Raw genomic sequence first — 27,101 nt, 5'->3', positions numbered from 1 at the left:
TGTGACTGACAATACCATCAACTCCATCCCTCAGCACCCAACCTGGGAAACTTACCAACTCATCGACTTCGGAGGAGATCTGCAGAACAAATAAATGAAGAACAATGAACCATCAGGTCCTGAGGGCGTACCATCTGAAGTACTGAGAGTGGAGGAAGAAACACTGACTAGTAAGCTTCATTTGTTGTGCCTCAAAATCTGACACACCAAAGAAATCCCTGCTGACTTCTGTAATGCTAACATCACCATTTTCAAAAAGGGCTGACAATGGCAACTATTGAGGCATTACCCTCCTCTCCATCACTGGGAAGATTCTTGTTAGAATCTTACTGAATCTCCTGCTCCCTCTTGCAAAGGAAGTACTTCCAGAGTCCCAGTGTGGCTTCAGACCATCACGAGGCATCATCAGCATGATTTTTGCAGCCAGGCAGATCTAGGAAAAATATCAAGAACAACATCAGCAGCTACATGTAGCAAATTTATCACCATTGTAAGACTCCTCCACGATCAGATGACAGCTGCCATCCTGTGCAGTGGCTCTGCCTCTGAGCCCTTTGTCATCTGAACTGATGTAAAACAAGGCTGTGTACTGGCACCCGCCCTTTTTCCATTTTCTTAGCACCTATGAAAACATTAACCCAGACCGTATACCACAGGGCATTGGCATCCAATATCGGACTGACAGCAACTTCTTCAATCTTTCTCGTCTCTATGCCAGAGCTAAAGTAATATCGGCAACAATAACCGAAGTCCAGTACACAGATGATTGTGCTGTAGTTGCACACTCAAAGGAGGATCTACAAACAGCCCTTAATTGCTCCCCTGAAGCTTAATAAAGCCTAAGTCTAACTCTGAACATCACAAAATAAAAGTTCTCCACCAGCCAGTCCATGGTCAATCATCAGACCCAGCAAGGAAGATCTACATTGACAAAGAAGAACTGGAAAATGTTGAATACTTTGCCTGTCTTGGCAGCCATCTTTCACAGAGAGCAGACACAGATTTAGCAAAGAATCTGCTGTACTTTGCAGACTGTCTTGCCAGGTGTTCAACAATCACATCAGAACACATACTAGACTTTTAGTTTATAAAGTAGTGGTAATCCCAACTCTCCTCTATGGCTGTGAGACTTGGTTGACCTGTCGAAAATACCTGAAAAACCTGCAACGCCAGAACCAGCACTTTCTTCAGAAGATCCTCAACATAAAGTGGGAGGATTATCCAGCATCAGCTGAGGTGAAGCGGGCACTGTGTGCACATACCTGATATACGCTTACCAAAACAAGTGCTGTACGCACCAAAGGAGAAAGGAAACAGGGAGGCCAAAAGAAACGCTTTAAAGACACCCTCAGGATAAATTTCAAGAGATGTGGCATCGACACCACAGACTGGGAGACAGCTGCCCAGGACAGGAATAAATGGCGAAGACTTGTCAGAGAGGGAACATCCACTTTTGAGGAAAATCACCTTGCCCTGGTTGCAGAAAAACGCCAGAAAAGAAAGGAAAGACAACTGCCACACAACAATCGTGGCACAACCCTGTCCACAACACCAACCAATGAGGCTGTGGCTCAAGGATTGGACTCCTCAGTCACAAAAGGACCATGAAAAGTAAAACCTGTGAAAGAGATCATCCTCGACCTTGAGGGATCAGTGATGAAGGGTATGACTAAGCTTTCTATATCACAATGAAAGAAACTGATGCTACCAAAATCTATGTGTTTACAGCTGATTAATTAGAGACTTGGCTGAATCTGACTTTTAAAAGAACAAATGTAAATTGATTAACACCTATGCCATCTACAGGATCAGTCATTAGTAAACTCTTACAAGAAAAATAGTGATATATTCAATTAACATCTTGAGCTTGCTCAGCAGTTCACTGAAGAATGTACAGCAGATTAGGAAACTCGCAAAGGACCAAAAATAGAACAAACGGTAGAAAACTATAACTATATGAAGAAACATTTACAGTGGCTACAAAAGCAGCTCCTATGGATCTATAAATAGAGCTTGTATGTGAAAGTCATCAGTGCTATAAAGGCTGAAATGGTCATATGGATGAAATGACAACCAACCATTTATTCTGTAATTATTTACATTTTTGGATATTTCATCTAATGCAAACATAAAAACAGGTGAAATATTTCTGAAACTCAGTGCTAGAATGCTTTCATCTACATTCCAAATGTTGTTGTTATGCCCCACATGGAAAAGTTTGAAGAGGGATAAAGCCAACAGGGTTCTACAGAAAATAATCTAAGAACACGGAGAATCTAATAGAGAATGATCTACTTTTTATAGATTTTTTTTTAAAACTATTCAGTGGAATTCAGTGGCTATAATTCTTTCTTAAATTCTATGTGGTGGTTCAAAAAACCTATAGAAAGATTTTCAAACAGATTTTATGGAAGTTTTCCGTGAGGTTCAATCGTTCACTGTGCCTGCTAAAAAGTGCTGCCACTCATTAGGAACTATTTCTTGCCTCCAACCTCTCAATTTCCTTATGCTTGGTGGAGTATAGTTTCCATCTGTGCATAATAATAATACCTAGCACTTATACAGCACTTTTCAGCAGTAAATGTAGAAATACATTACAAAGGAGGTGAGTGTCATTATTGCCATTTTAAAGATGAGACAATGGAGGCACAGAGAGGTGAAGTGTCTGGCCCAGTGTCACCTAACAGGCCAGCAGCACAGCCAGGAACTCTTGAATGCCAATCTAGTGATCTAGCCACTAGCCATTACTGCCTCTCTCTCTCTCCCTCTCTCTGGCCTGTGCTTTTTGACTTGTATTCACTTCTAGATTACCTCCAGTTGAAATTTAAAATGTTGGATTTGACCTATGAAGTCACAAATGGGTTGGATCCTCGTAATTTGAGGCATTTGTGATGATATGGTCTATCTGATCCCATATTGCATGATTTAAACACTCTGAAAGGTTTGTTTTAGAATTAAATTTATCCACCCATTTTGGTCCCCTAAAGCCTGTATTAGATGATCTTGAGAAGCTGCTAGATGACTAACCTGTTTTCACAGGCTTTTTCTGGAAGTGAGAGGGAAACAATTTTGCCTGGGATTGAGAACATTTTTCAGAAGCTTTGCTTTTTAATGTCTTTGGCATAATTTTGATTGGTTGGTTGGTTGGTTTGGTTTGGATTTTTGCCTTGACACTGTGCCTAGAGGATTCAGACAAGCACAAGTGGAAACAATCCTTATTATATATGTGTATCTGTTTATTTCTGTGCATACGGAAATAAATTGGTTCCTAATTTGCTGTTGATGGATAAAGCATGTGATACCTCACTGCGGTATATGTAGTATCAGCAATGTATATCTGAGGAATTTGAAAAGTATTTTTCATTGTTGGGTTGTCATACCTCAAATTAGCTCCTACTATTGGTTCAATAAGACTGGATTCTGTGTACACCAAGTCCATGCCCTACCACTACCAGGGAACCTCAAATTTCCCAGCAATGAAGGAGGAAGATAAAATGTAGAATGACATCCCTATTTAAAATGTGTGTTGGGGAAGCATGATGAAATATGGCTTCTCTTGACAAGGGTGAGAGAAGGATGATTCTCTTTCTTTCCAGGAGTGAGAGGTATGTTTGGGTGCTTGTGAGCATGTCCATTTTACATCTGAATTTGTTTAATTGTGCCTTTTTAGGGAGTAGGCAGAGAATATTTGTGTTGCACAATGAAATAATAATCAGTTCTGGGATTCTGAATGTGCGTAACCATTAGAGTGACCACTCATCCCTAACTGGGTGGGACAGTCCCAAAATGTACATTTCAAGTCCCAGTCCCAGTCTGAATGACTCTGAGACAGCATTTATCATGGATTCTCTGTGGCGTCACTCCATGTCTGCCTCTTCCCGGGGGGTAGGGTGTGGCTGAGGTGGGCCTTAGACCCTTTCACCGTCAGACCCAACCCCCTGCTCCTCCTCTTCCCCCCAAGGCCTGCCCCTGGCAAGGCCAGAAGCTGGAGCCGGACAGTAGTAAGAGCTGCCCCAGAAGCCCAGGCTGCTGTGATGAGTGTTGGAGTCCTGGACCCTCCACCAGCATGCCCCAGAAGGTGGGAACATAGGCTAGGGGCTGCTCCTGGGCACACTGGCCCCAGGGCAGGTGGTGGGCCTAGGGTTCCCCACAGTGGCCCAGGTTTCCTGGGTGGCTCTTACCACTGCCCATCTTCAGCTTCTGGCCTGACCTTGGAGCGGGGCTTCAGCAGAAGAGAAGGAGCAGGAGACAGGGCCACAGAGGGGCTCCTGCATGTGCCCTGTTTTGCATTTGGAAAAGGTGGTCACCCTAGTAACCATCCTAAAGCATGTAGAATATGTGTTCTCTGAACTCTTACACTTTGAAATGTTAACTATAGTAACTAGCAGTTGCTAGAATATTTGCCACAAAGATGTCTCTATTATAGAATTTTAGTAGAAATTTTCCTCTTTAGGGGTTTCTCAAGGAAAAGACACAAAATGATCCATATAAGGAGAAAAATGGATATTTCCAAATGGCCACACGGTGTTTCAGTTCTATAGTAAAATTACTTCTGAGCTAATTTTCTCACGTTGTCCTAAGCAAGAGCACAACCTTCTATTCCATAGAGTACAATATTGAACTACCTAAGAATCATGGTACCTGCTTACTCTTGTGCACTTAAATTAGAGATAATCTGGTATAATTACAAAATGACAAATTTTTGCCTTTTCTCTTAGGTGAGTTTGTGCTTGGCTAGCTTATTTGTAACTACAGTGAAGAGTGGGATTTATACTTCTTTTGTGAAATCCTGACCCCATAGTAGTCAATGGCAAAACTCCCATTGATTTCAGTGGGGCCAGGATTTTACCCAGCCTAGAAATAAACAAACTCATTTAAAAACTATTGATACAATATGACTAGTCAGTTTGAAGATGTTTTTTGACTGACTCATCTGTTTCACAAAGGCTACTGAGAAAGTAGAATGGTTTAATTGCTGAAGAGGCTGGAACTGGCATTTAGTAACCACTGTTGTTTTCATACTGTTGATCTAACCACAGGAATTAACAGTGGTTTCTGTTTTTCACTGTTGTTGAACACAGAATCACTGATTTGATTGGCTGTTGACAGGAGGGGGGAAATGAAATAAGCTAGATTTTAGCATTGAATGAGTACAGTATGTGTCACTTACTGGATGATGCGTATTGGCAGTGATACAGTATCTTAAAAGACTAATAGAAATCCTTTTTCACAGTTACCATTGAAAGCATATAGCCAGAAAGAAAATGTGCAAGGCTGATCACTTGATGGAAGGTAGAGTGTAATGCAGAATATTGTGGTCACATTGGTTGTTAATAAAGGAGCATTTGTTGAGATATTTTACATTGCTTGGTTTCTATAGTAGCAATCATCACGAATACCTTCAATTTCACAAATAACATCTGTTTGATGATTGATCTCACATCTCTGCCCTTGTTTAAGTAAATAAGATCCGGCTCCTTCTGCTGATTGTATTAGCCAGTGACATTTGATATGTGGCATTTATTTCCATGAAAAAAACAGTGCTGAGCACCACAAGACCCAGGAGATGAAGGAAAGAATGTTTTGGAGAAACTGGAAGACTTACTACATTAGTATAATGTCAGTAATTTCTGAAATAAAGTAGATAAACAATCACGCAAATCTACTATGTGTTTTGATGGTAATTAGAATACAGCATAACCATTCACTAGTTATACTACTGGTAATGGATCCACTTTAGGTGCAGAAATAGGGAGAGGGAAAGTATTTTAGTTAGCAGAGGGGAGAATATATGTAACGAAATGTAAAACTACTTGAAATTTAACTATTCACTGCAAACTCAAAAATGGGCATTTCCCCTGAATAATTCTCTGTTATGTGAATTTTCACACAAAAATTAGCTGTGTTGAAAATCAGTCAGTACTTGAGCAAAAATGAGCAATCTGCAATAAAAATTGGCCAATTTTTGAGGAATTATTTCTTGTGCATCAAAACCCTGCAAAATGCATGTTTCTGTAGAATTTAAATGTGATCATATTCGCAGTGTACAATTTAGGCTGTGAAAAATTGCAGGAAATGGAATGACAAACATTTGTCATAGTTTAATAATACAAAAATTGTGAGTGTTACTCTGCTTTTATTGTAGCAAATATCTTTTCCCTCCTACAATATTGGTGGGTTTGTTTTTCTGTACTCCTTAGGGAAAAAACTAAACATACAGATGTATGTAATGGACCACACCTAGTGGCAGACAGTTCCTCAAAGGCTTAATCAATTAGATAATGATTAGCAGGCCCCAGCTGGGAGTTAATAAAGGAGTGCAAGTATAATCAGACTAACGGGATCATTTCCCAGGCACTGATCATTAATTTTAAGTCCCATTGAACAAGAAATCTGCGCTAACTGCATGCCTGGGACATTGTTAAATGCTTCACTTTCTAAAGAAAGTTCTGACACTGAGGTAAAGATTTGCTTATTTATATTAATTGTGTGCTGCACATGGCCTCAAAGTGTATGAATGCAACACATAAACAGCCTGATTTCCAAAGGAAGCTGAGTGTAAATGAGAATGAGGCCCAAAATGTGTCGATCAAATATCTTGATTTAGTAAAACAAATTCTTCCAACAGCTAACACAATAACTGTGGCTCTAAGGCACAAATGATGCAAAATTTGTAGTACTTGAAAAAAGGAGTGTTTGCAATTTTTTTTTAAATTAGTATATTAAATCAACTCCCCTGCCTCTAATACAACAAAAAATAAAAAAATCACCAACTATTATGTTACACGGAGTATTAATGCAATCAAATATCTTGCTAATGTTTTTTTTCATTCCCCTATCATCTTCCCAGAATGTATTATTTCTTCATTTCTCTGTCATGTCTATCATTTGGAACCCAATCCTGCAAACACTCAGGCACACGAGTAATTTCATCCACGTGAGTAATCCTGTTTGTTTCAATGGGACAACTCATGTAAGTAATTACTCATGTGCCTGAGTGTGTTCAGGATTAGGTACTTTAGGGCAGGGACTTGTGTCCTGTGCATTTTCTGGGAAGTATCTAACACACCTGTGAGTAGTGTAAAATAATAAATAATATGATTTTGATAGGCAACAACCTTTGAATGCAACATTAATTGGTGGTACTTGGATTTAAGTATTTGCAGGATTTTTCAATAAAATTGTTTAAGAAACAAATTATATAATATATCTATATTATCTATATATCTGTATATAGAGAGGTTCTCATCTGCTATATATTTGTGTGTCTCCTTTGATATCAGTGAAGCTGTGCTGATTTTCATTAGCTGAAGATCTGGACTTAAGAGTTTAATTTTGTCCTCTATTTATACCTTACAATTCAAGGTATTTTTTAAGTATTTGAGTTAAAGCCAGTGACACAAGAAATATTGGATCCAGTTATACCTCCAAGGAGGCAGAATGACTCCAGAGTTGCCGGAGAAGGGATAGTGAGAGATGCCTTTTGCAACACTTTTTAAAATGTTTATCCAGGGCTCCAATATTTCTGCCATTACCCCATCTAGACATGCCACCTCTAAAGCTGCTTGTGCTGCCAACAGTGCTAGTCAGTTTCATGCATGCTGCTGTTGCTAGGGCATGCAGCACATTTATGACTCCTCTTGCCCTCTTCACTGATCTTTTCCCTTGGCTCTTGGGATAGAAAAGTCTCATTGTGCCCTCCTCATCTCCCTCCGCACTGGAGCAGCCATAGTTTGGCCCACTGTATCCAAATACACTCATTCACTTGTAATATATTATGCTCTGCTATTTTGAAATATGATCCGTGCGCATACATTTTTCTTTAACCTACTGGGAAATTTTTTTTTAGAATGTTTTAGGTTCCGAAATAGAAAATGTAGGTCTGCCCTTGGAACAGTGCAAGGACAGTAAGAATAAAAATTCTCTCTTGCCTTCAGAGGTTTAGGCCATGTCTTCTGTACATTCAGTAGACTGATCTGTGTAGTAGTCATGGCAGAAAGTCATTTGTTATGCCGGTGCCATTAGCATTTTCTTCTGCATTAAGAATATTGCCAAGTTTGCACTTTATTCCTTTCTGCTGACAGTTCGTTTTCATAGTGTGTCTTAATTTAGTTCTTCTTTTTTATTATTACAGTTCCAGGTATAAATGTTTTAATTTGTCATTCACCAGGCATATTGTGTGTGGTCAGGAGGTTACAAAAGAATATTATAAGACATTGCCGTAGAAAAGTTAACTGAACATCTATTTTGGATGACTTATGGTATACTGCATTTCCTTTCCAATTTTGCAGGCAATGAAAAAGTAGCGAGATAAGTCCAGGGCATTTGCTTTTCCATTTTTGAAACTGGCATAGATTTTCTAAATACACCTCTACCTCGATATAATGCTGTCCTCGGCAGCCAAAAAATCTTACTGTGTTATTGGTGAAACTGCGTTATATCAAATATGCTTCTATCCACCGGAGTGTGCAGCCCTGCCCCCCTCTGGAGCACTGCTTTACCACGTTATATACAAATTCGTGTTATATTGGGCCGCGTTATATCGAGGTAGAGGTGTACTGATCACATTTCACTCATTTTTAGTGATTCTAGGATAGGAGAGTGAAGTTTGTCTCTAGTGGTTAGAGCAGGAGATCATTAGTTACGGCTTCTGGTTTTTGTTTTGACTCACTGTTGGCTGGATCGTCACTTCATGATCTGCTTTGAACGAGGGGCGGCAAGTAGTTGTGCTGCCTCTGGAGCAACCCAGGAAGCAGTGTGAGACTCAGAATCACAATCTGCCTCCAATCTACTTGGTACTGCAGGTAGGAAGTAAACTGTGCTGGGTCTGTACCTGGCACAGCGTGGATCACATGGGATATAGGCACAATTAGGCTTGCTAGCATGTTGAATAGGATGGAACCAATATCTGTCCTCTTCCTCCCACCTGTGATGGGAGTTGTGAAGCACTGGATTTGCAGAGCCTGCTTTCCCTTCTGGCCTGCACAAGAGAGTAACCAATGATGATCTTTGCCTCGGGTATGTTTTTATTTTATTTTATTTTATTTTATTTTATTTTATTTTATTTGTTTCAAATAGATGGCATTCTCTTGTGGAAATTACTAGAGAACTTTATTGATAAATTATAATATCCATATGCATGTTCTGAATCAAACTAAAGAATGTAATACAGAATTATATCCCTGCTAAAAGAAATTTATTGAATGGTGCAAAAACACATATAGAAAGGATATCATTCTCTATTCAGTTTTCCAATATAGGGTTTTAGAGTATTTTCTTCAGAGTCCTATTATATTTCTGTATACCCTATTGGTTTAATCCCTATTACATACCATAGGACTTTCCATAAGGGCAGATTGGTTCGTTCTGAAGGCAAAAATGTGCTTATCAGAAGTATTTTTATGAGCCCTCACGATAAATCTTCTCTGGCAGGGGTGACTAAATTGTAGAGGCAGGGAAATCATCTCAACTCTCCCTTTAGCTTGGTGGCAGAATTATAAGAAGCTCCAGAGAGTCTCCTCTAGCACAACTGCTTTAAAATGGGTTAATAATACTTATCTACCTCATAGGGGTTAGTTGGGCTTAATTAATTAAAGTTGTAAATCACTGAGAAATCCTCAGCTGAACGAAGCTACGGTATAGAATTGATTATAAATCAGGCTCAGTACCATTCTCATAGGTTACTATGAAAGGAGTAATTCTATTGGCTAACTGCATAAGGAAGAAACTGTGTCTCATGGATTAAAGGGAAATCATTAGTGGATGCTTGTGATTAAAGTGGAAACCTAGTGGCCTACAGAGATTTGCTATTGATTCCTCTCCAGCCCCCAAAACTATTCCCAGGCTCTGTCCTTGCTTAAGTATTCTGTTGCAGTATTTCCCCAAGAACATTCCTCCTGATGCATAGATTGTGTTTGGTGAAAGCTTTTTTGTAAAAGGTGCATTGTCATAAATTATTCATTTTGTACTTTTTTTTAAGAAACAAAAGTGAGCCAGAACTTTTGGGTGGGCAGAAAAATATTAAATAAGTAAATAATTAACATTACTATACAACAGTTAAGATTGCAGTGTGCAGTAATATTGGCATTGTAAAAAAACAGAACCTGCTTACTGTATTTTAGTTCTCAACTATATACATCATTCCCTTTGTCTCAGTTTTCAGCTCCCATCCTCCTCTGTGGCTGTGATTATTCCTGTGGCAGGGGGAGTGGTGTGGCTCTGCTGCAAAGGGGAGGGGCTTGTATTGAGAGGGGAACACAAGGGGTGTTTCTTCATTCTCATGGCACAGAGCTTTCCTGTGTGGTCCGTCTGCATTGCAGCATGTTGGAAGTCAACAGGGGCAGGCCAGGGGCAGGCCACTGGACGTGGTCTGTTGTGGCAGTTGGGCCTACAAATTTATCTGAATTGTGAGCGCAACTGTAAAAAGTATGTAACAGTTCATAAAATATCACAATAACCTACAATAGCAAATATTGATGGGGAAGGGTATGAAAGGGAGACAGAATAACTGAATTACTCTAACCAAAAAGGCCAAGTTAATCTGAGTCAAAAGCAGAAAACATGAATCCAAAAGTTAATGAGCCAAACTTGGTATATCTGATATTGGGTCTAATTGGTGGACAAAATAATGAGGCACTGTGTAGCTTCACCCATTATTCCCTTTTTGGATCCTTAAAGAAAGAGAACTTGTGGGGGAAGTATTAAAGAACAATAAAGAATAGACAGTGGCTACTGGAGTGAGCTTAACCATCATGGCTGACACCTTCACCCTTCCCTGCAACCCCAGGCCTTCCTCATCCTGATCGGAAAACATGTCCTAACCAAAAGTGACCCAAAAGAAGGGGACCAAATAACATCACCACCACTACCAGTTCCAGCTAAATCCCAAACACCAGCTGAAATAACAGTTATTACCACCTTTAATACCAGATAAAACTGTTAAGCTGTTTTCCTTTAAAAATTAAAATTTAACAGCAGCAGCAGCAGCAGCAAAATCATCTCAGCTAACTTCTTTTTCCCAAAGAACAGTTTTTTTCTGATCTTTAATACCATCTAAAAGGGGAGTTGCCTTCCAAAAACTGTCTGCAGGGAAAGGGAATAAAAATGTCGTTAAAATAAAAACCTTATTTAATACTTTACATTTCAAAGACTTTAATTGTTTTTCTTTTCTATATTTTTAATAAAAGATTAAAAAGATTTTTTTAATAGTGTGTTTTCCATAGTGCTAAGTAGGGGTAAGGTATCTGTATACTAAGCTCTGGAATTTGTTTAACACTCTTTAATGTTGAACAGCTACTGGGTTACATTAAAAGTTTTAGCACATATCTTCCTTTAGCACATATCTTCCTTCTAAATTAATACAACACGTCCAACATCCTTCTCCTCCCAATGTGAAGGAATCATTTAAGGGATGTTCAAGGCTACTTCAGTAATGGAGCGGATGTAGCCTCTATGGAATGGCTTCACAGCCAATCTATAAACTTGGGAGGAAGATGCCCTTTCCGTTTCTCCCTTGCCCCACCCAGTAACCAGCTAGTCCTGCTGGGTATGATCTGAAGATATATCCTTTAAAGCATTTTACTCCCTTTTTTAAAAGATTGCATGCCACAATGCCTTCTTAAAGGCACTTGGATATCACAGTTAGGGGCACAGGATCAAACTTAGATATAATAGAAAATAAAAAGATGAACACTTATGTTGCCCTGTTCCTTCTATCACTCAATTTGTCTAAAGGAGTGCAGAGAACTTCCCTTCTCACAATCCCTCTCCCCCCCGCCAATCTTGCACATTGAACTCCAGGAAGTAGCTGCTGAGACTTTGAATCCCAATGTTAGTTCTGTCATATCAGCACACTTGATTACTTTTTTGCCAAACCATCATGCTTACTTCATTTAGTGTTCATCAAATTAATTCAGTTTTAATAATCTAATTAAAAGCTAAATTTTACATCAATATAAATTATCATTAAACTGCAAAGAATAAGTTATTTGATCTGTTAGAGACTCATTTATAGTTATAGATTAATTCTGATAACAATGGCATTAAACCCTTTTAGCTAAGAGAATTAGTGATTAATGTATAGTTGTTTGCTTTCTTAATATTTCTGTCATATATCAGATCAGTATTTGTGCATCCTGTCAAACTTTATTCTGTTCTTGTCAAAATACTTATTACTGCTGACAGGTATAACATATCCACATTAATCTTTAATTCCTTGATTCAATTTTCTAATTGCATTTTTGGCATCAGATTGCAGCCATTCAGACTTACGTGATCTATTTGTCTTATGGTATGATAATACACTTTTAAAAATTAAATGCACCTAACATAAAAAGTCTGAGCTGAAAAAAATATTAAGTACTGAAAATTTCAAGTCCTACAGCACTTAGAAAAGACATCTCTTCTTGGAATGTAGATTTATCCAAAACCTTTTACACATTCTATTTTTTCATGACTTTGTAAGAATAGCAAATACAATTTCATTGATGATCAAATTGGAATCTACAGGTAAGCTATAATGAGGATTTTTTCATGGTTGGGAGACCCTCCCAATCAGTGTTTTCCCCAGGACTTGAAACTGGGAGGGGAGTGTTCAAATTTACTGGGGAGTGGAGTCAGGAACGATGAAGGGTGAGACTGTGAGGGTGAAGGTGGGCTGTATGGCACCACAGTAAAAACTGAAAAATGTTTCATGACTATTTTACGAGATTTAACTCATGTTTTAAAATCATCACACAAATTAAAGTTGGCTACTCAAGCCTTCTTTGAAGCACTGCATCTACATCCTCCTTGGTTTCTTGTTACCATTTTTCACAACTCTGTTAATGAACTTCTTGAATGCAATGCATTCATCTTTGGTGGCTTCTCATGTGTCCAGTACTTACATTCCTTCAACTGATATGCTCATTAGTTCATTCACATGATCAGGTGGAAGGTGACTTCTTTCAGAACACAAAATTCTATTCAATGATGAAAAAGAACGCTCAACTGTAGCTGTTGTGACTGAGAGTAGCAAGAGATGAATTTCTACTTCTTTCATCCCAGGAAACTTAACACAAAGATCGGTTTGAGCCACTGGTGATGATAAAAAAGTTGAAGTGAAATCTTCATTCATTCATCGTATGATATTCCACTCTGTGTTCAAATTCTCTGTTCTTCCTGAGTACATAGCAGCCCCATTGCTGGTAGTGCCTCACTCCACTCAACTGTCGGTGTTTTATAGGACAGGGATCTGTAAAAGCTACGTTGAAGTTGAGAAGAATCTAGAAATCGCTGTTGTAGATTTTTAAGACTCAAGTCTGTGTACTTTTCCAGTTGTCTTAACAAACACTTTTTGTCCTCTTCACTTAAGGATTCAATATAAATGCCTTAATTAGTCAACTTCTGGACTCAAGTCTTTGCTTCTTCCAGTACTTTTTCAGTGGATAGCTACTGTTGTAGCAGATGCCTGGATGGCATTGTTTAATGACCCAAGTGGTTTCAACAGTAGACTTACAAGAGAGGAAATGGCAATAGGCTTCTCTGAATGTAGTAGCAAAAGTAATCCACTAGCCTCACTACTTAGATCCATCCCATCATGGTAGATACTTTCCAACGCCAGTAGTAATGGCTGGAATAATTTCAAGGCAACAGCCAAGGATCGCTCATGAGAAAGCCAGAGGGCTTTCCCAGTTTGGACTAATTTGAACTTCAGTCCCAGTGTATCTTCTATGTTTTCCAAGATATCCAGTCTTTTTGGACTCTTGCTGAAAAAAGCATATAATGAAGATATTAAATTTATAGCTTTTTAAATATCTTTTGAAGAATTTTCTGCTCATACTAGCGCTAGTTGGAGTAGATGGCCTCTGCAGTGTGTGTTGGAGAGACTAGGGATACACTTTTCTCTGAGCAAAGCTTGTACTCCACCATGTCTTCCAGAGAAGTTTGCAGCTCCATCAAATGCACAAACAGCCATCTGTCTGAGGTCCAGTTGACAAGCATTTAATTCTTCTAAGATGTGGGTTGTCACAGATGCAGCCGATGTGTCTTCTATAACTTGAACATCTAGAAATGCATCTATTGGCCTACCACTGACATCAAGATAACGTACACAGTGACTTAATACTTGATGGCCATTTGCATCGGTGCATTCATCAGCAATGTATGCAAAATTTTTTTGAATGTGGTGAGAGAGTTCTTCACTTTTTCAACTGTTGAGTCTTTCACTGTTGCACCACATGCTTCTAGCCAGTCAGTTGAATTTCTTGCAGAAAGATAGTGAGCATTGCTGGTCTTGTTCAGAACCAGTGTTCAGCTTCAGGATGAACAAGTGACAATGCACTTAACATTGGCCTCCAGTTTGTAGTGTGTGGTATCTCTTGCTTAAATATAAAGTATGATTCCACAGCCATGTTTGTTCGCATGAACTGTATTGTGTCTCCAGCATTCTTAACAGCCTCATTAACACTCGCCAGTGTTGTCCTTGGTCAGTGGAGACTCAGAGGTGCTTTCACATGAGTTCAACTCCCAGGTGGGGGGCAAGAATGCACCTTGCTCATTCCTCCAGCTGCTCACTGTTCACTCTGGCCACTGTTGTTCGTTCTGCCACCGTTCACTCCATCGCTCTGTTGCCAATGGCCCTGGCCTGTCACCTTCTGCTGCCACCTGCCACTGTGACCTCTGCGAGTTGGTCTCTTGAGGTTCCACCAGCTCTCAGTGATTTCAGCTGAGCTCTCAGTGGGGGAACCTCGCTGCTAGTGCAGACTGGGCCGTCTCTTCCACAGAAACACTGTCCCACAGCAGGTCTAAGCACTTAGACCTGATTATCAGTGATTTCAGCTGTAGTGGTCACTTAACAAAACAAAAGACTATCTATGGAGCCTAATCAGCTCTGTCTTTAAACAGTGGAGAGGGCAGGTCAAATAGTACTTGTGACTCAGGCAGACCATCAAGCAAAAACACCTGTCCCCACCCTCTCTCTCTTGATGCCCTCAATCAGCACAGGCTAAGTACAGTTCTACTGCCCTTTACTCATACAATAAGAATAACAACATTTCATTACCCCCCACATTTCAAGTGATTTGTAACCCAACCCCAGCCGAAATCTATCACTTGGGCAACGCAGCTCTGTTTGCTGGATACCTAGGTAGCTTAGATGTGAATGTAAATGCAATCTGGTCCTGAAGCCTTTCCCCCCATCTCATCACTAGCTGTCAGGGAGAGCTCATTTAGACTTTGCTTACAGATCATAGTTTGAAATTATTAGGTTGGCCAACATCACCAAAATGAATGCACTGACATTGTCATAAAAAACAATAGCTGTATAAGGAAGCTAGTCTATGTTCATACTTTTCAAATCTATTATACTTTTTTCAGATACACGTATTTTATCATACACTTTATATGCTTTTAAAGTGTGTATTAATGTTTCAGTTTCAATTCAAATTTCCGAACAATCACTAAATTGGCAACACTGCATGTAACTAGTTCACAAAACTGTGTGTGTGTGGGGGGGGTGAGGTGTTGGGGAAATTCAGGGGAGGTATAAGGGGTGTAGGGAAATCCCTGCTCTCAATCCTTCCAGCAGATCCATAGATCCTTCCCCACTGTCACCACACCCTTATTCTTACTCCTTTCACCCCTTCAAGCCCACTGTCTTTTGCTGCCCACCAAAGATGGCTGGATGCAGCTCCTTCAAAAGTCAAACACCATTGCAGCTGTGATGGCCAGACAAGTCAGTGCTGAGCAGCATAAAGCTGAGTTCACTGTCACTGTCACATTACTTGCCTCTTATTGTGCTGGAATTTTTAAATGCTGATTCCTGTGAGGCAGCTTATTTGTATTGCTACTAAACTACCAGACTGATAGAGCTGTGTTTTGTGCATTTAAAAATATCTGAAATTATTTCAAACTATATGCCCTTCTATCTTCATTGTAAAGCAGATTGTTCCAAGATATCTAAGAGCTAATATTTTTAGTAGGATATTACATTTTCCTCTTCCCAAACTGACGATAGTCACCTCTCCTTTTTCCGGGAAATTAAGAATTTTTTCAGACTGTTCTGTAATAAACACTCGGAGTGGACAAAGAATCCACCTTTTGCTCTCTCCCTTTCATTCACCTTTACTTTTTTTTCCCTTTGCCTTCTCTCGCACCCTTCCTCTCTCCATTCCATGTGCTCGCCCTCTCACTTTCACCATGTGTGAGAGAGGTGGGATATCAGCAATATCCCTCTCACATACTATCATGTGTTGTGTTCAGTCAACTGCACCAGGAAAAAGAGTGAGTCCTGGTACCCCTTTTAGCTACACCAGGAAGAATACTGGAGGAAAGTTGGAATCCTGGGAACCACATGGGGGTGGAAGGAGCTGTTATGCTGGGGTACAGTGTAATATGACTTAAGGTTGCAAACTTTCCGTGGATAAACCACAATATTCTGACAACTGCTTTGAAGACTATTCACTCATTTGTTTATATGAAAAATAGTGCATTTGCAACTATCATGGACAGAATAAAGTTAGAATAAGACTTCCTGCACCTTAACTAAAAATAAGAACAAACTTGGAAAATAAAAATGAAATAATCCTAAAGTGTTCATCTTTTCTTTAAAAAATAGTCTAAAATCAGAAAAAAAGTTGATTAGTAAGAGAACTATATGCTTCTTATATTTTCCAGGGTTAATGTTTTATTAACTCTGATTCTCATTGCTGCTTTTTGGCGCAACATAACAGTTGCTTCTTTTTGTATAAAATATGACAATTCCAGTAAATAAATCACAGAAGCTAAGTGCTTTGGGCAAACAAACACATGCCTTATCTCTTCCAGAGAAGCTGTGGAAAATGCATGATAAATTGCACATTTCAGAGAACGTTATGTCACTGTGAAATAACTTTGATTCATGATTATGTATTTATCTTTAAACAACTGACAAACCTCAAGGTATCAAATTATTATCATTTGCTCTATGCTTCTGTAGTTTTTTGCTAGAGAATCTGAATGACTTACAGTACAATACTGCTTCTTCTTTCTTAGTCTTAACATTTCTATAAAAAAATGCATCATTTGGAGGACAAAAATAGAAAATTCCTACTGTATTTGATTTTGGATGAACTTCTGCTGAAAATGGTTAACAATAATATCATTTGAACCAATCGTGTTTTGAAAGAAATTAGGGCAAAAGTAAAACAGAAAAAGAGAATGCTTGTTTTATGGGAGCTTTTATAGTACAATCGCAATAGAAAATATATCAATTTTGACTTATGTTTTCTATATCAAATAAGTAAAAGGCATAATGGAAAATTTGTTCCTTTGACTTGTGTGCCTGCATACAATTACTTTTGCAAATAAAGATTTTACTTTCACTGTCTTTCTTAATAAGGGGAGTAAGATTGTTGTTATTTGGTTTGTCACAAATAAGAGGGAAGGCCTGGAGAATTGGTTTACACCAACTATTACTAATAGTTATTTTGTTTGTTTTAACTGAGGGCCCAATCAGCATTGTGGCCCTGTTGTGCTGTGCGCAGTACAGATATACATTAAGACAGTCCATGTCCAGAAAAGCTTACTTATTGTTAATAATTTGTTTATTTTTATTTACTGTTTGTATTTCAGTAGCACTAGAGACACTAACTGAGATTGTCCTAACTCATACTGAGAGACATTCCCTGGCCAAATGAGCTTACAATCTAAATAGAAAAGGATAAAAGAAACAAGCACAGTGCGGTGAAGACCTTTCCAAGGCCACATAATAGACTATAGACAGGGCCTACAGAATTCAAGTTTCCTGAATCCTGATCCAGTGGCTGATCCACTACATCACACTGCTTCCCATTACTGTACAGTCTAACCCCACATTTGCCTCTCTTACCCTCTTCTCCCCTTCCCATTCCCTTTTGCCCCTTTTTCCTTCAGTGTCCCCTCTCCCTTCACTTTTCTATCCATTTAGCTCATCCATTCCTAACTAAACCCGTGCCTGCACACAAAAAATTATTGTATGAACATGATTGTAATGGAATATTTTGGCCCTTTAAGCCTAAGGGGGACCAGAAGAATGTGTCCAAGAGATGTTGGTGCGAGCACAGGCTCGGGAACTGGACGAAACTGGAAGAGAAGATTGGGAATTAGCAGTGGGATGGGAAGATACCAGGACACTGTTACTTTAAGGGCCCAGGAGCTGGAACTCTGTATTGCAGGGCTCCCCTCTCTTCTGGCCCACTGGGAGGAGCTTTCAGAATGAGAGGGATATATATGCCGCCTTCCCTCTCAGAAATTGGTGCATGCTGACAGAGGAAATAAGGCAGAACGGGAAGGCTGGATTTCTGCTCGGCAGAATAAAGGCAACATGGTCAGTGGAAGCATAGTAGATGGGTACAAACTATGCTGGAGTTATGATGGAACTTGTGTTTGGGACACTGAGGACTATCTTGAATTACTTTTGGGCTGCTGACTCCGTTTCAGGGGAGGGTTGATGATTACCCTGAGAAAGTCTGCACTGATCTTCTAAGAGGACCGATAGAGGATGCTGTTGAAAATGATTTGGCCACAAGAGGGAGCCAGGTGGAAGGTGTCCTTGCTACACTGATTCCTGGGGGAATTCTGTGCCACTGTACACACACAGAATTCATGTTGCCTGCAGATTTTTTTCTCTGCAGAAAATAGATTCTGATGGAGAGGCACTGCAGTTACACTTTTTGCCCACCAGGGGATGCTGTGAGGCCAGAAGAGAGGGCATCTGGGCCAGAGCAGCCAGATGTGGAGAGGGAGGGGCAGTGGCAACCTTCCTCAGAACACCCTGCCTGCAGGGCCAAGTGAGGAGGGTTATGGCATGGGTTATGGGAGAGAAGACAGAGCAAGGCGCATTGGGTTCCAGGGGGGTCACATAGACTGGGATGCAGAAGGGCTACTGGGGGTGACAGACTGGGCCAGGGGCACAGGAGTTAGTGGGGTGACAACATTGAGCCAGGGGCTGGATGGGGGTGGGGGTGCAGGATCACATGGGGATGGGGTGGCTGAGTAGGGGTGCAGGGCCACATGGGGACAGAGGGGAGGGGGATGCAGGGACACGGGGAGGAGGGGTACCCGAGTGGGCATGTAGGGACGCATGGGGATGGGGGAGGGAGTGCTGGGACACATTGGGATGGAGGGAGAGGGTGCAGGGATGGATGGGGATGGGGAAGGGGGTGGCTGAGTGCGGGTGCAGGGACACATGGGGATGGGAGGAGAAGGAGTTACTGAGTTGGAATGCAGGGACATATGGGGACAGGGGCAGATGTACCTGACTGAATGAGAGAGAACAGGAGTCAGCCAGGGTCTACATGGTAGAGGCTCCTTAACTCCCTAACAATCCCTCCCACACAAAAAAGTCTGTCTCATATGTCTTCCACACACACCCAACAACGCTCCAGGTTCACTCCCAAGCTCCTTCCCAGCAATCCCTTCCCTCTCCCTCTCCTCCTCTCAAATATGCCTAGTAAGGAATCTATTTGTCAAAAAATATTTCCTGAATCTTTTTTGTTGTCTGTATTGTTACATACATACTTGCTGACTGGCATCTTGAAATCAATTGCCAAAATAATTGAAACTGATTATATTTTCTTATTTTGACAAATAAAATATACAGAATTTTGAATAATTTTAAAATATTGTGTGCAGAATTTTTAATTTTTTGGTGCAGAATTCCCCCAAGAGTAAGTGACGTTTGTCACCATTATTGTTCACCCTATTTATGAGGTATAGCCCTTTTCCCCAGTCTTGTCTATTTAGCCTGTGAGCTCTTTGGGGCACAGACTGTCTGCCACTCTATCTGTACACCTAGCACAAAGAGGCCCGTTTCTTAGTCGATTAGGCACTACTGTAGTAAATATTGATTGTGATAATAACTACTCCTGTAGTTTTTATACAATTCTACTTGATTTGTAATGCAGTTGTAGAAACTTTAAAAGAAAACTTTTCCAATAACAAACTAGTATTTCTTTTTTGTGTGAGTCTAGTGAAGCTAACATTAAAATAGCTCCTTTATTTTTCTTTTACATCTTTGTTATGATAGGAGAGGACTCTGGAGTTCTAGAAATCAGAGGCCAGATGCTTGGCTGGTGTGCATAATTGTAGCTCCACTGAAGTCAATGGTGTTACACCAGTTTACACAAGCTGAGGATCTGGCTCGGTTTCTTGTCAGCTGCTCCTGGACCTCTGTTCAAAGGACCAACAAAAAGCCTAAGCATGACAGGTCTCATTTTGAACTTAACTGCTGCAATGGGATGAATTTTCATCTACATTCCTTTTGTATATGCTACAAAAATAATAACTGTTCTTAAGCTGTGGGGTTTTTTAGGTGGGAGAGGTTCATCAGATGTGAAGAATTTTAATACATCTTGATTTGTTATCCACTAGATTATGCCAATCTTAAATTAGGCTAGATTAGACTAAATACATCTACAAAAGTGCCTCTAAAATATTTGCAATCTATGTACTGAAAATAACATTTATCTATTGTTAAATTTACTGCAGTTTGCTCTCGATTCTTATCTCTACGGAACTGTAATACATTTTGGTCACTTGGAGGTAGTTAAATAGAAACTAATAATTGCTTTTCATGATGGAAGGGAATTTGTTTTCTTCTCTTTATATCCAGTAGTTTGCAGCATATTTAACTTGCCTAAACTATCATTCCTCTTAGTATATTTGAACCAGTTGACATTTATATGTACTTTGCATTTTGCATGTAAATGGAAAAGTTTAATGGCTTTGAATCTCAAATCAAAACATTCAGATTTCTCTCTTTTGCCTTGCAACATGACAGACTCGCTCTCTAAATATTTACAGACAAGAAAGAAAAATGAATACTTATGCTGATCTTGACCTAACATTTTCAGAAATATCCTCAGTGCTTGATTAAACATTTAAGCTCCGAAATGGGGAATGCATATCACTTAGTGAGCACAAAATATGGAAACATGACTAATTGTAAATACTCAGTTTAGAACCTTATCGCTTTTTGGGTTTGTATGCTGCTCTGTGTTTCTTCAGCTGCTAGAGGCTTGAGGCTTGGTAACTCAAGAATATCGCTGCAACCATTTATTCCAGTAGTTAATTTTAAATGAATAGATTTATGAGACTAATAAAAGGAAAAAGCTTTATAATGACACAAATCCATTGCCATCACAAGAGTTGGGCTATATCTACAAAGGGAGCTTTAGACTCAGTGGGACAATACCTAATGTGTCCTGACCCCAGGTGGCTTTCATAGCCCCGAGTCAGGCAACCAGGCTCCCTCTCTGATCCATTAGGAGAGCTACAAGCCTAAGAATGAGATTCACTAAAGCCAATATGCTGAGATGGGAGTTGCTTACTAAACTAGCCAGGACGAAATGCTAAGGTGTGACCTAAACCCCACCCCTCAAAGGGAGTTAGGTGCTTAACTATAGGTCAGGGAAAAGTGCCTGTCTCCACTTAGGATTCACGGACACGAACTCTTGCCTGGATTTAGGCACCTAAGCCAAGTCAGCCTTTTGGTGTGCATGCCTTTAAGCCCAACAGAATCACTCTTATTCTCTCTTATCCAGTGCATCTAGTGCAGTGTTTGGGGCATTCACTTGGGAGGTGGGTGACCTGGATATTGGTCCTGCTCCAAATCAGGCAGAATGGGGATTTGAACCCACCTCATCCACATCCTTTATGAGTGCTCTAAACACTGGGCTCTTTGGTTTTAGGGACCATCCCCTGCTGCTGCTGCTGCTGGCTGTGTTTTGCAGGAGGTCTGATCTCGTAGATGGCCTCTGAGAATACCTACTTGAGCAGGGTCACTGACAAGATAGGCAGGGAACACCTGTTTTTAGGATCCTGTCAGGAGTTAGGCACTGAGAAGCTCAGTGACATCAGGATTTAGGCAATTTTGCACTTGCCCATTGGCAGAAATTTAGGCACCTGGAGTATTTTACCAACATAAACCTCAGTTCGTAGGTACTTTAGGCACCTACAGGGTTGAGCAACAACTGAGCGAGGACGTTGAGAATATAAATTTTGGACTTAGGTGCTAAGGTGCCTCTAGCCCCTTGTAGATCTAATCCATGGAAGTCTCGGTTTTGTAAGAAACACATTACGGTGTCCGCTACAAAAACAGCATTTGCCAACAGTTATTACACTTACTGTTTAAGTGTTGACACTGAGCTCACTGCTGTGTATAACATGAAATCTGGGGAGTCCCTGCCCCAGAGAGCTCTCACTAACCAAAGAAGACAAACAGAGGAGACAGACAGGATGCTATGGAAAATCCAAGAGGGAATGACAAGGTTTATACATGTTTGTGCACTGGCATTTATTTATGACTAAGTTTATATCTGTCCATTTATTATTATTATTATTATTATTTATTTTATTATTGAGTCACTTCTTGTGGGCATAGTGACAGAAGTGAGACATTTTGGGGGATAGGAATGAAGGATTGTTGGTTGATGGGCAGACCAGAAAACAAAGGCGTTCCATGGATGACATAGAAAAAGACATGGATATAGTTATCAAAGAAGTGGTTAGATGGGTCATCAGCATCATTGTGGGTGACACAGACTGGATGACATGAAATGAGACTAGATTATAGAGGTATGCAGATTTGGAGTTGTTTCACACTGTTTTTTGTATTATGAAAATATGAGAAACATTGTGGTACTCTCTCTCAGATTCTGCTCTACCATGTCTGATGTGACTAATAAGTTCACATCACTAAGTTCGTTGAGAAACAAACTGGTAAATACAATTTTCTGGTGTTTGTGATCATTTTTTCCATTTAATTAGATATGCAGTGTTGTCTATTAAAGCCCAAATTTAAGTCAATTAAAGTGGGATGGGACAGTCTGTAAATGTGAGGGACTAGTTGAGAAAAGTATCTGCAGGCCAGCATCACTGGGCCCCAGATTAAAGTTTTATAAGTAGAAATGGAAAATAATCTGTATCCCACATTACAAAATGATCTTCTTTTTCAGGGCTCTCCTAAACCAATTGCCATTGAGCCTTGTTCAGGAAACAAAGCAGCAGTCCTTACTGTATTTTTATGTCTACCGAGAGGATCGTCAGGAGTCCCACCCCCTGGTCAATCAGGTAAGAGTCACATTGGTAATCTTTAAAATTATGATCCTGGAAAGCAGTCTGCCAGGGAAGACTCCCAATTTAATGGACTCAATGTGGACATAAGGGTCTGCCCAGACAAGTCGCTTTTAGGATCAGGACCAGTAGGTAATGGGTACTTTAGCATACTAGCTGATGAATTTTTATTATTAAGGTAGCAGTTTAAATTTAATCTGACATCTCAAGTGAAATGACCATGTATATTTCATACTAGTGAACATTCTCCGCTCAGCAGCTGAGCACATCAGCTTCTTTTCAAGTTGCTTTGAACCAAGAGAAATAAAACAATCCTGACATTACCGAATCCATTGAGTTTGCTTTGTGTTTCCAGTTAGGCCTTTCAGCCTCTTTCAGTTAGAATGCCAGCATCTCCCAGAATGCCAGCTAAATGAATGCAAGCGAGGTGTGTGTCTGTATAGCGGCTTCATTAGTGAGGTGTTCACTTTGGAAATCATCCCAGATCACTTTAAATTGGCATTTTCATTATCAGGGAACATTTCCCATCGTAATCCACCTCATCTGATTTGTGCCAGACTGTTCTACAAAACTGTGTTGTATCTATTCTTACAAAATGGCCTTGAACAGAAAATAGCTGTGTGTGCTCCATGAATCGTTTGAATGCTAAGTGTGACACTCTGTATTTCGGGGAGAACCCTGTAACCCCCATATTCCTTATTTGTATATAATTGTAATATTGCATATAAAGCATGCCATATGAGGTATCAGGGGAAAGGTTATGGTCTACTGAAAGCCATTGTTCTATCTAAATATGTATAGCATCAATGCTTATGAAATTATAAGAATTGTGTTGTATGGTTTTTACTAAAATATGCAACGGCAACAACAAAGGAGATAACCAACGCCCGGGTGGGTGCCAAACAGACATTACCAGCCATTGTCCAACAGAGCAGTTACAATTCAATGACTCATTCACAGGAGACACACTGGGGTATTAATTCTCCTTGGGACTTAGCAATGCCCACCAGATCTGTCTGGACTTGTGTTCTCCAAGCACATAAACTGAGGGTATAAAACAGAACACAGGGGCCCCATGCTTCGCCTTTTCTCCTCCCCCCACCTATGCTGCAAGCAACAAGGACATTGAGAAGACTGAAACCGCCAGCATGGAAGACTGGCCCAGGTTTCAAGGATGAAACCTGTGTACTATGAACTGCAATATCTAGTGGGGTGAGAAAAACTGCTTAACCTAGATGTTGCCCAGGCTAACAGGGTTGAGAGTGTAGACTGCCTGCTTCTATTTTCTTTTCATTTGGTAACCTTTCTGACTTTTTGTCTATCCCTTAAAATCACTTAAAATCTATCTTTTGCAGTTGATAAACTTGTTTTACTGTTTATCTTTACCAGTGAGTTTACCTGAAGTGTTTGGTAAATCTGCTCAGGTTTACAAAAGCTGGTGTATATCCACTTTCCACTGATGGAGAGGTGAACCAATTAATAAACTTGCACTGTTTGTCTTGAGCAGTGCAAGATGGTGTATTCCTGAGGTTCAGGGCTGGGGCTGGAGAGATTCAGCTGGTGCCTTTCTCTGTGTGATTCATGAATGGCTCTGGGAGTATTCATGCAACCTAGCTGGGTGTAGCAGTTGTGCTGAGTGATAACAGCCCCTGGAGGGGTTTGCTGCTTGTCACTAGCAAAGCATTGTGAGAGACAACCCAGGATGTTAAGGGGGCACAGCTGTCCCACAGTCCCAGGCTGCACCCCAGGCAGCGACAGCTTGAAGCGCGTGCCTGGGGCGGCAAGCTGTGGGGGGCGCCCTGCCAGTCCCTGCGAGGGCGGCAGTCAGGCAGCCTTCAGCGGCTTGCCCGCAGGAGGTCCGCCGGTCCTGCAGATTCGGCAGCAATTCGGAAGTGGGATCGGCAGCCAATTCGAAAGTGGGATCGGCCGAGCCTCCGCAGGCAAGCCACCGAATCTGCGGACCGGGGGGACCTCCGGCAGGCCAAGCCGCTGAAGCGCTAACCGCTGTGCTTGGGCGGCAAAAGCTTAGAACCACCCCCAATCTCAGGGATTCTGCCACACTAAGTATAATATATATTTTATGCATTAATATTAAAATGGTCATGACAAAAGAGTTTAGTAATCTGCACGGAATCAGGTAGATTATTTATGGGAATTGCCATATAATGAAAATGCTATTTCAAAAATTCACTGGGATAGTTTCCAAAATGACTACTCCATAATGAAAAGTAAGCTATGTAGTATTGTCGCAGATACTGGCTTATGCTAGACCAGAGGTGGGAAAAAAAATACAGTCCTCTTACTATCTGTAACTTAATCATCGGACCCCATCTGCTGCCGCTTCTGCTGAGAGGCTCCGCCCCCGCTAGCTCCACTCCTGCTGTTCCCACCTCGCCCCTGTTGCTCAGCTCACTATGCCGCCGACCAACAATGCTTCTGGCGCGGAGAGGGCGACTCCTGCGGACAGCATAGCTGCCCAACGCGCTGCCTCCTGACCCCAGTCTGATGCTGCGCATGGTAGTTACGTTGTGGCTGTGCTCCAGCAGGAGCACAGCTGTAGTCGCCGCCAGCCAGCGGTTGGCCTTCCATGCGCAGCGCCGGTAAGGGGGCAGGGAGCAGGGCATGGGTAAGAGGCGGGGACGAGGTTCAGGGTGGTGGTCAGCGGCTGGGGTCTTGTGGATAGGGGTTGGGGGCGTGTCAGGAGGCACGGGGAAAATGGGGTTTGCGATCTATCATGCGCTATTGGGATTGATTCAGACGATGTGTTAGGAACAGAGCATGTCTCCGGGCGAGGACCCCCCCCCCATCCGAGGCGCGCAGTCGGCGCGGGACAGGTTGTAGGCGGTGCGCCCTTTCCGCGCCAGCTCGGAGCGCTCGGGATCCGCCGGGAAGGACTGGGGCGGCAGACTAAGAGACGGGGTGAACCTCCGAAGAGAGCCCCCCGTCCCCCCGCTTTTGCCCAAGGCGGCCGTGACCGGCACGCCGGCGCTGCGGGCGCGGAGGCAGTCAGGGGCAGGTGGTTCCAGGGAGCGGTGAGGAGAAGCGTGGTTAATGGGTCAGGGGTCCTGGGGTGCAGTCAGAAGCCGGAGAGGGTTGATGGAAGGGCGGCAACAGGTCCAGGGCGTTTTGCGTCAGGGGACAGGGAACAGTGGGAACGCTTTTATTTTATTATTTAATTCTACTGTCCACTAGCTTTGCAAAGGCAAATATTTCAAACATATCATTATCTCATACGCACTGAATCATCGGTACTTGAATGTATTCTTATTTTTTCAGTTACCCTTCCTTTTTTATTTCGTTATCTTATATATTTTATTATTCTATATCCCTGTCCCGCTATTGCCCAGCTCCCCGCGTTATGTAGGCAGCTGGTTCCCCCACCCCACCAGACGGCAGTATGTTAGCCGCCTTTTGTTAATACTATATATCAATATTATACATACATCTAATCCTGTATTTCCCCTACAGGTTACGCCTGGGTCTCCCCTCCCCAGCCACTGCCACGTAGTATGCTGAGCGACAATATACCAAAGACGTCAGAGTCACTGCTGAAAGCAGTGTACATAATTGCAGCTGCGGCCGAGCTGTCCTGTCTGTTGCTCAATCAGAGACCTAGAAAGACCACCCTGGAAGTGGGAAACCTTTAGTGGCCTGGTCTGAGTCATCTGATTGAGGACGCTGTCAACTCCTTGATGAGACGAAGTCTTACAGAGTAGAGAAATAGCGCTTGTGCAACGCAGAACGGGTCTATCAACCTTCAAGCTAATCCCCACAACCCCAGGAGGAGGCCGCCCATCCATGCAGTGGGGTAGAGCAGCCCCATTCACAATTGACACATCTGCTCCCTCCACGGACTGGAGCACGCCACACAACGGGGCAGTCTCTGGGGTGTTGGGGTAATAATAGCTCCTGTAAACCATGGATCAGTTAGAAGGGGGAAACTGCCAATCTTATTTAATGCAGACCCTGGTTTGGCGGCACCACTCAGACTTTCACGTGCTGTGACACTGTGCCCTGTCTCAGACTGATGC

General features: G+C 41.4%; 1 protein-coding gene across 2 annotated transcripts in view; it reads left to right on the top strand.

Annotated features, from left to right (window-relative positions):
• The window catches only part of ATRNL1 (attractin like 1), a 1,085,315-nt gene that overhangs the window by 953,834 nt on the left and 104,380 nt on the right, over positions 1-27,101 (top strand). Inside the window, exon 28 of one of the 2 annotated variants that reach the window (XM_075072516.1) lies at positions 22,953-23,067. The exons of the other annotated variant lie outside the window; for it this stretch is intronic. Within the exon in view, the coding sequence (XP_074928617.1) occupies positions 22,953-23,067 (115 nt within the window). The remainder of the gene's footprint in view (positions 1-22,952; positions 23,068-27,101) is intronic. 2 annotated transcript variants of the gene reach the window in all.

Source organism: Chelonoidis abingdonii, chromosome 15, assembly GCF_003597395.2.
Source record: "Chelonoidis abingdonii isolate Lonesome George chromosome 15, CheloAbing_2.0, whole genome shotgun sequence".
In the NCBI taxonomy this organism is placed as follows: domain Eukaryota; kingdom Metazoa; phylum Chordata; order Testudines; family Testudinidae; genus Chelonoidis; species Chelonoidis abingdonii.
The sequence above is the reverse complement of the archived record's forward strand: the minus strand, read 5'-3'. Positions and strand labels throughout refer to the sequence as shown.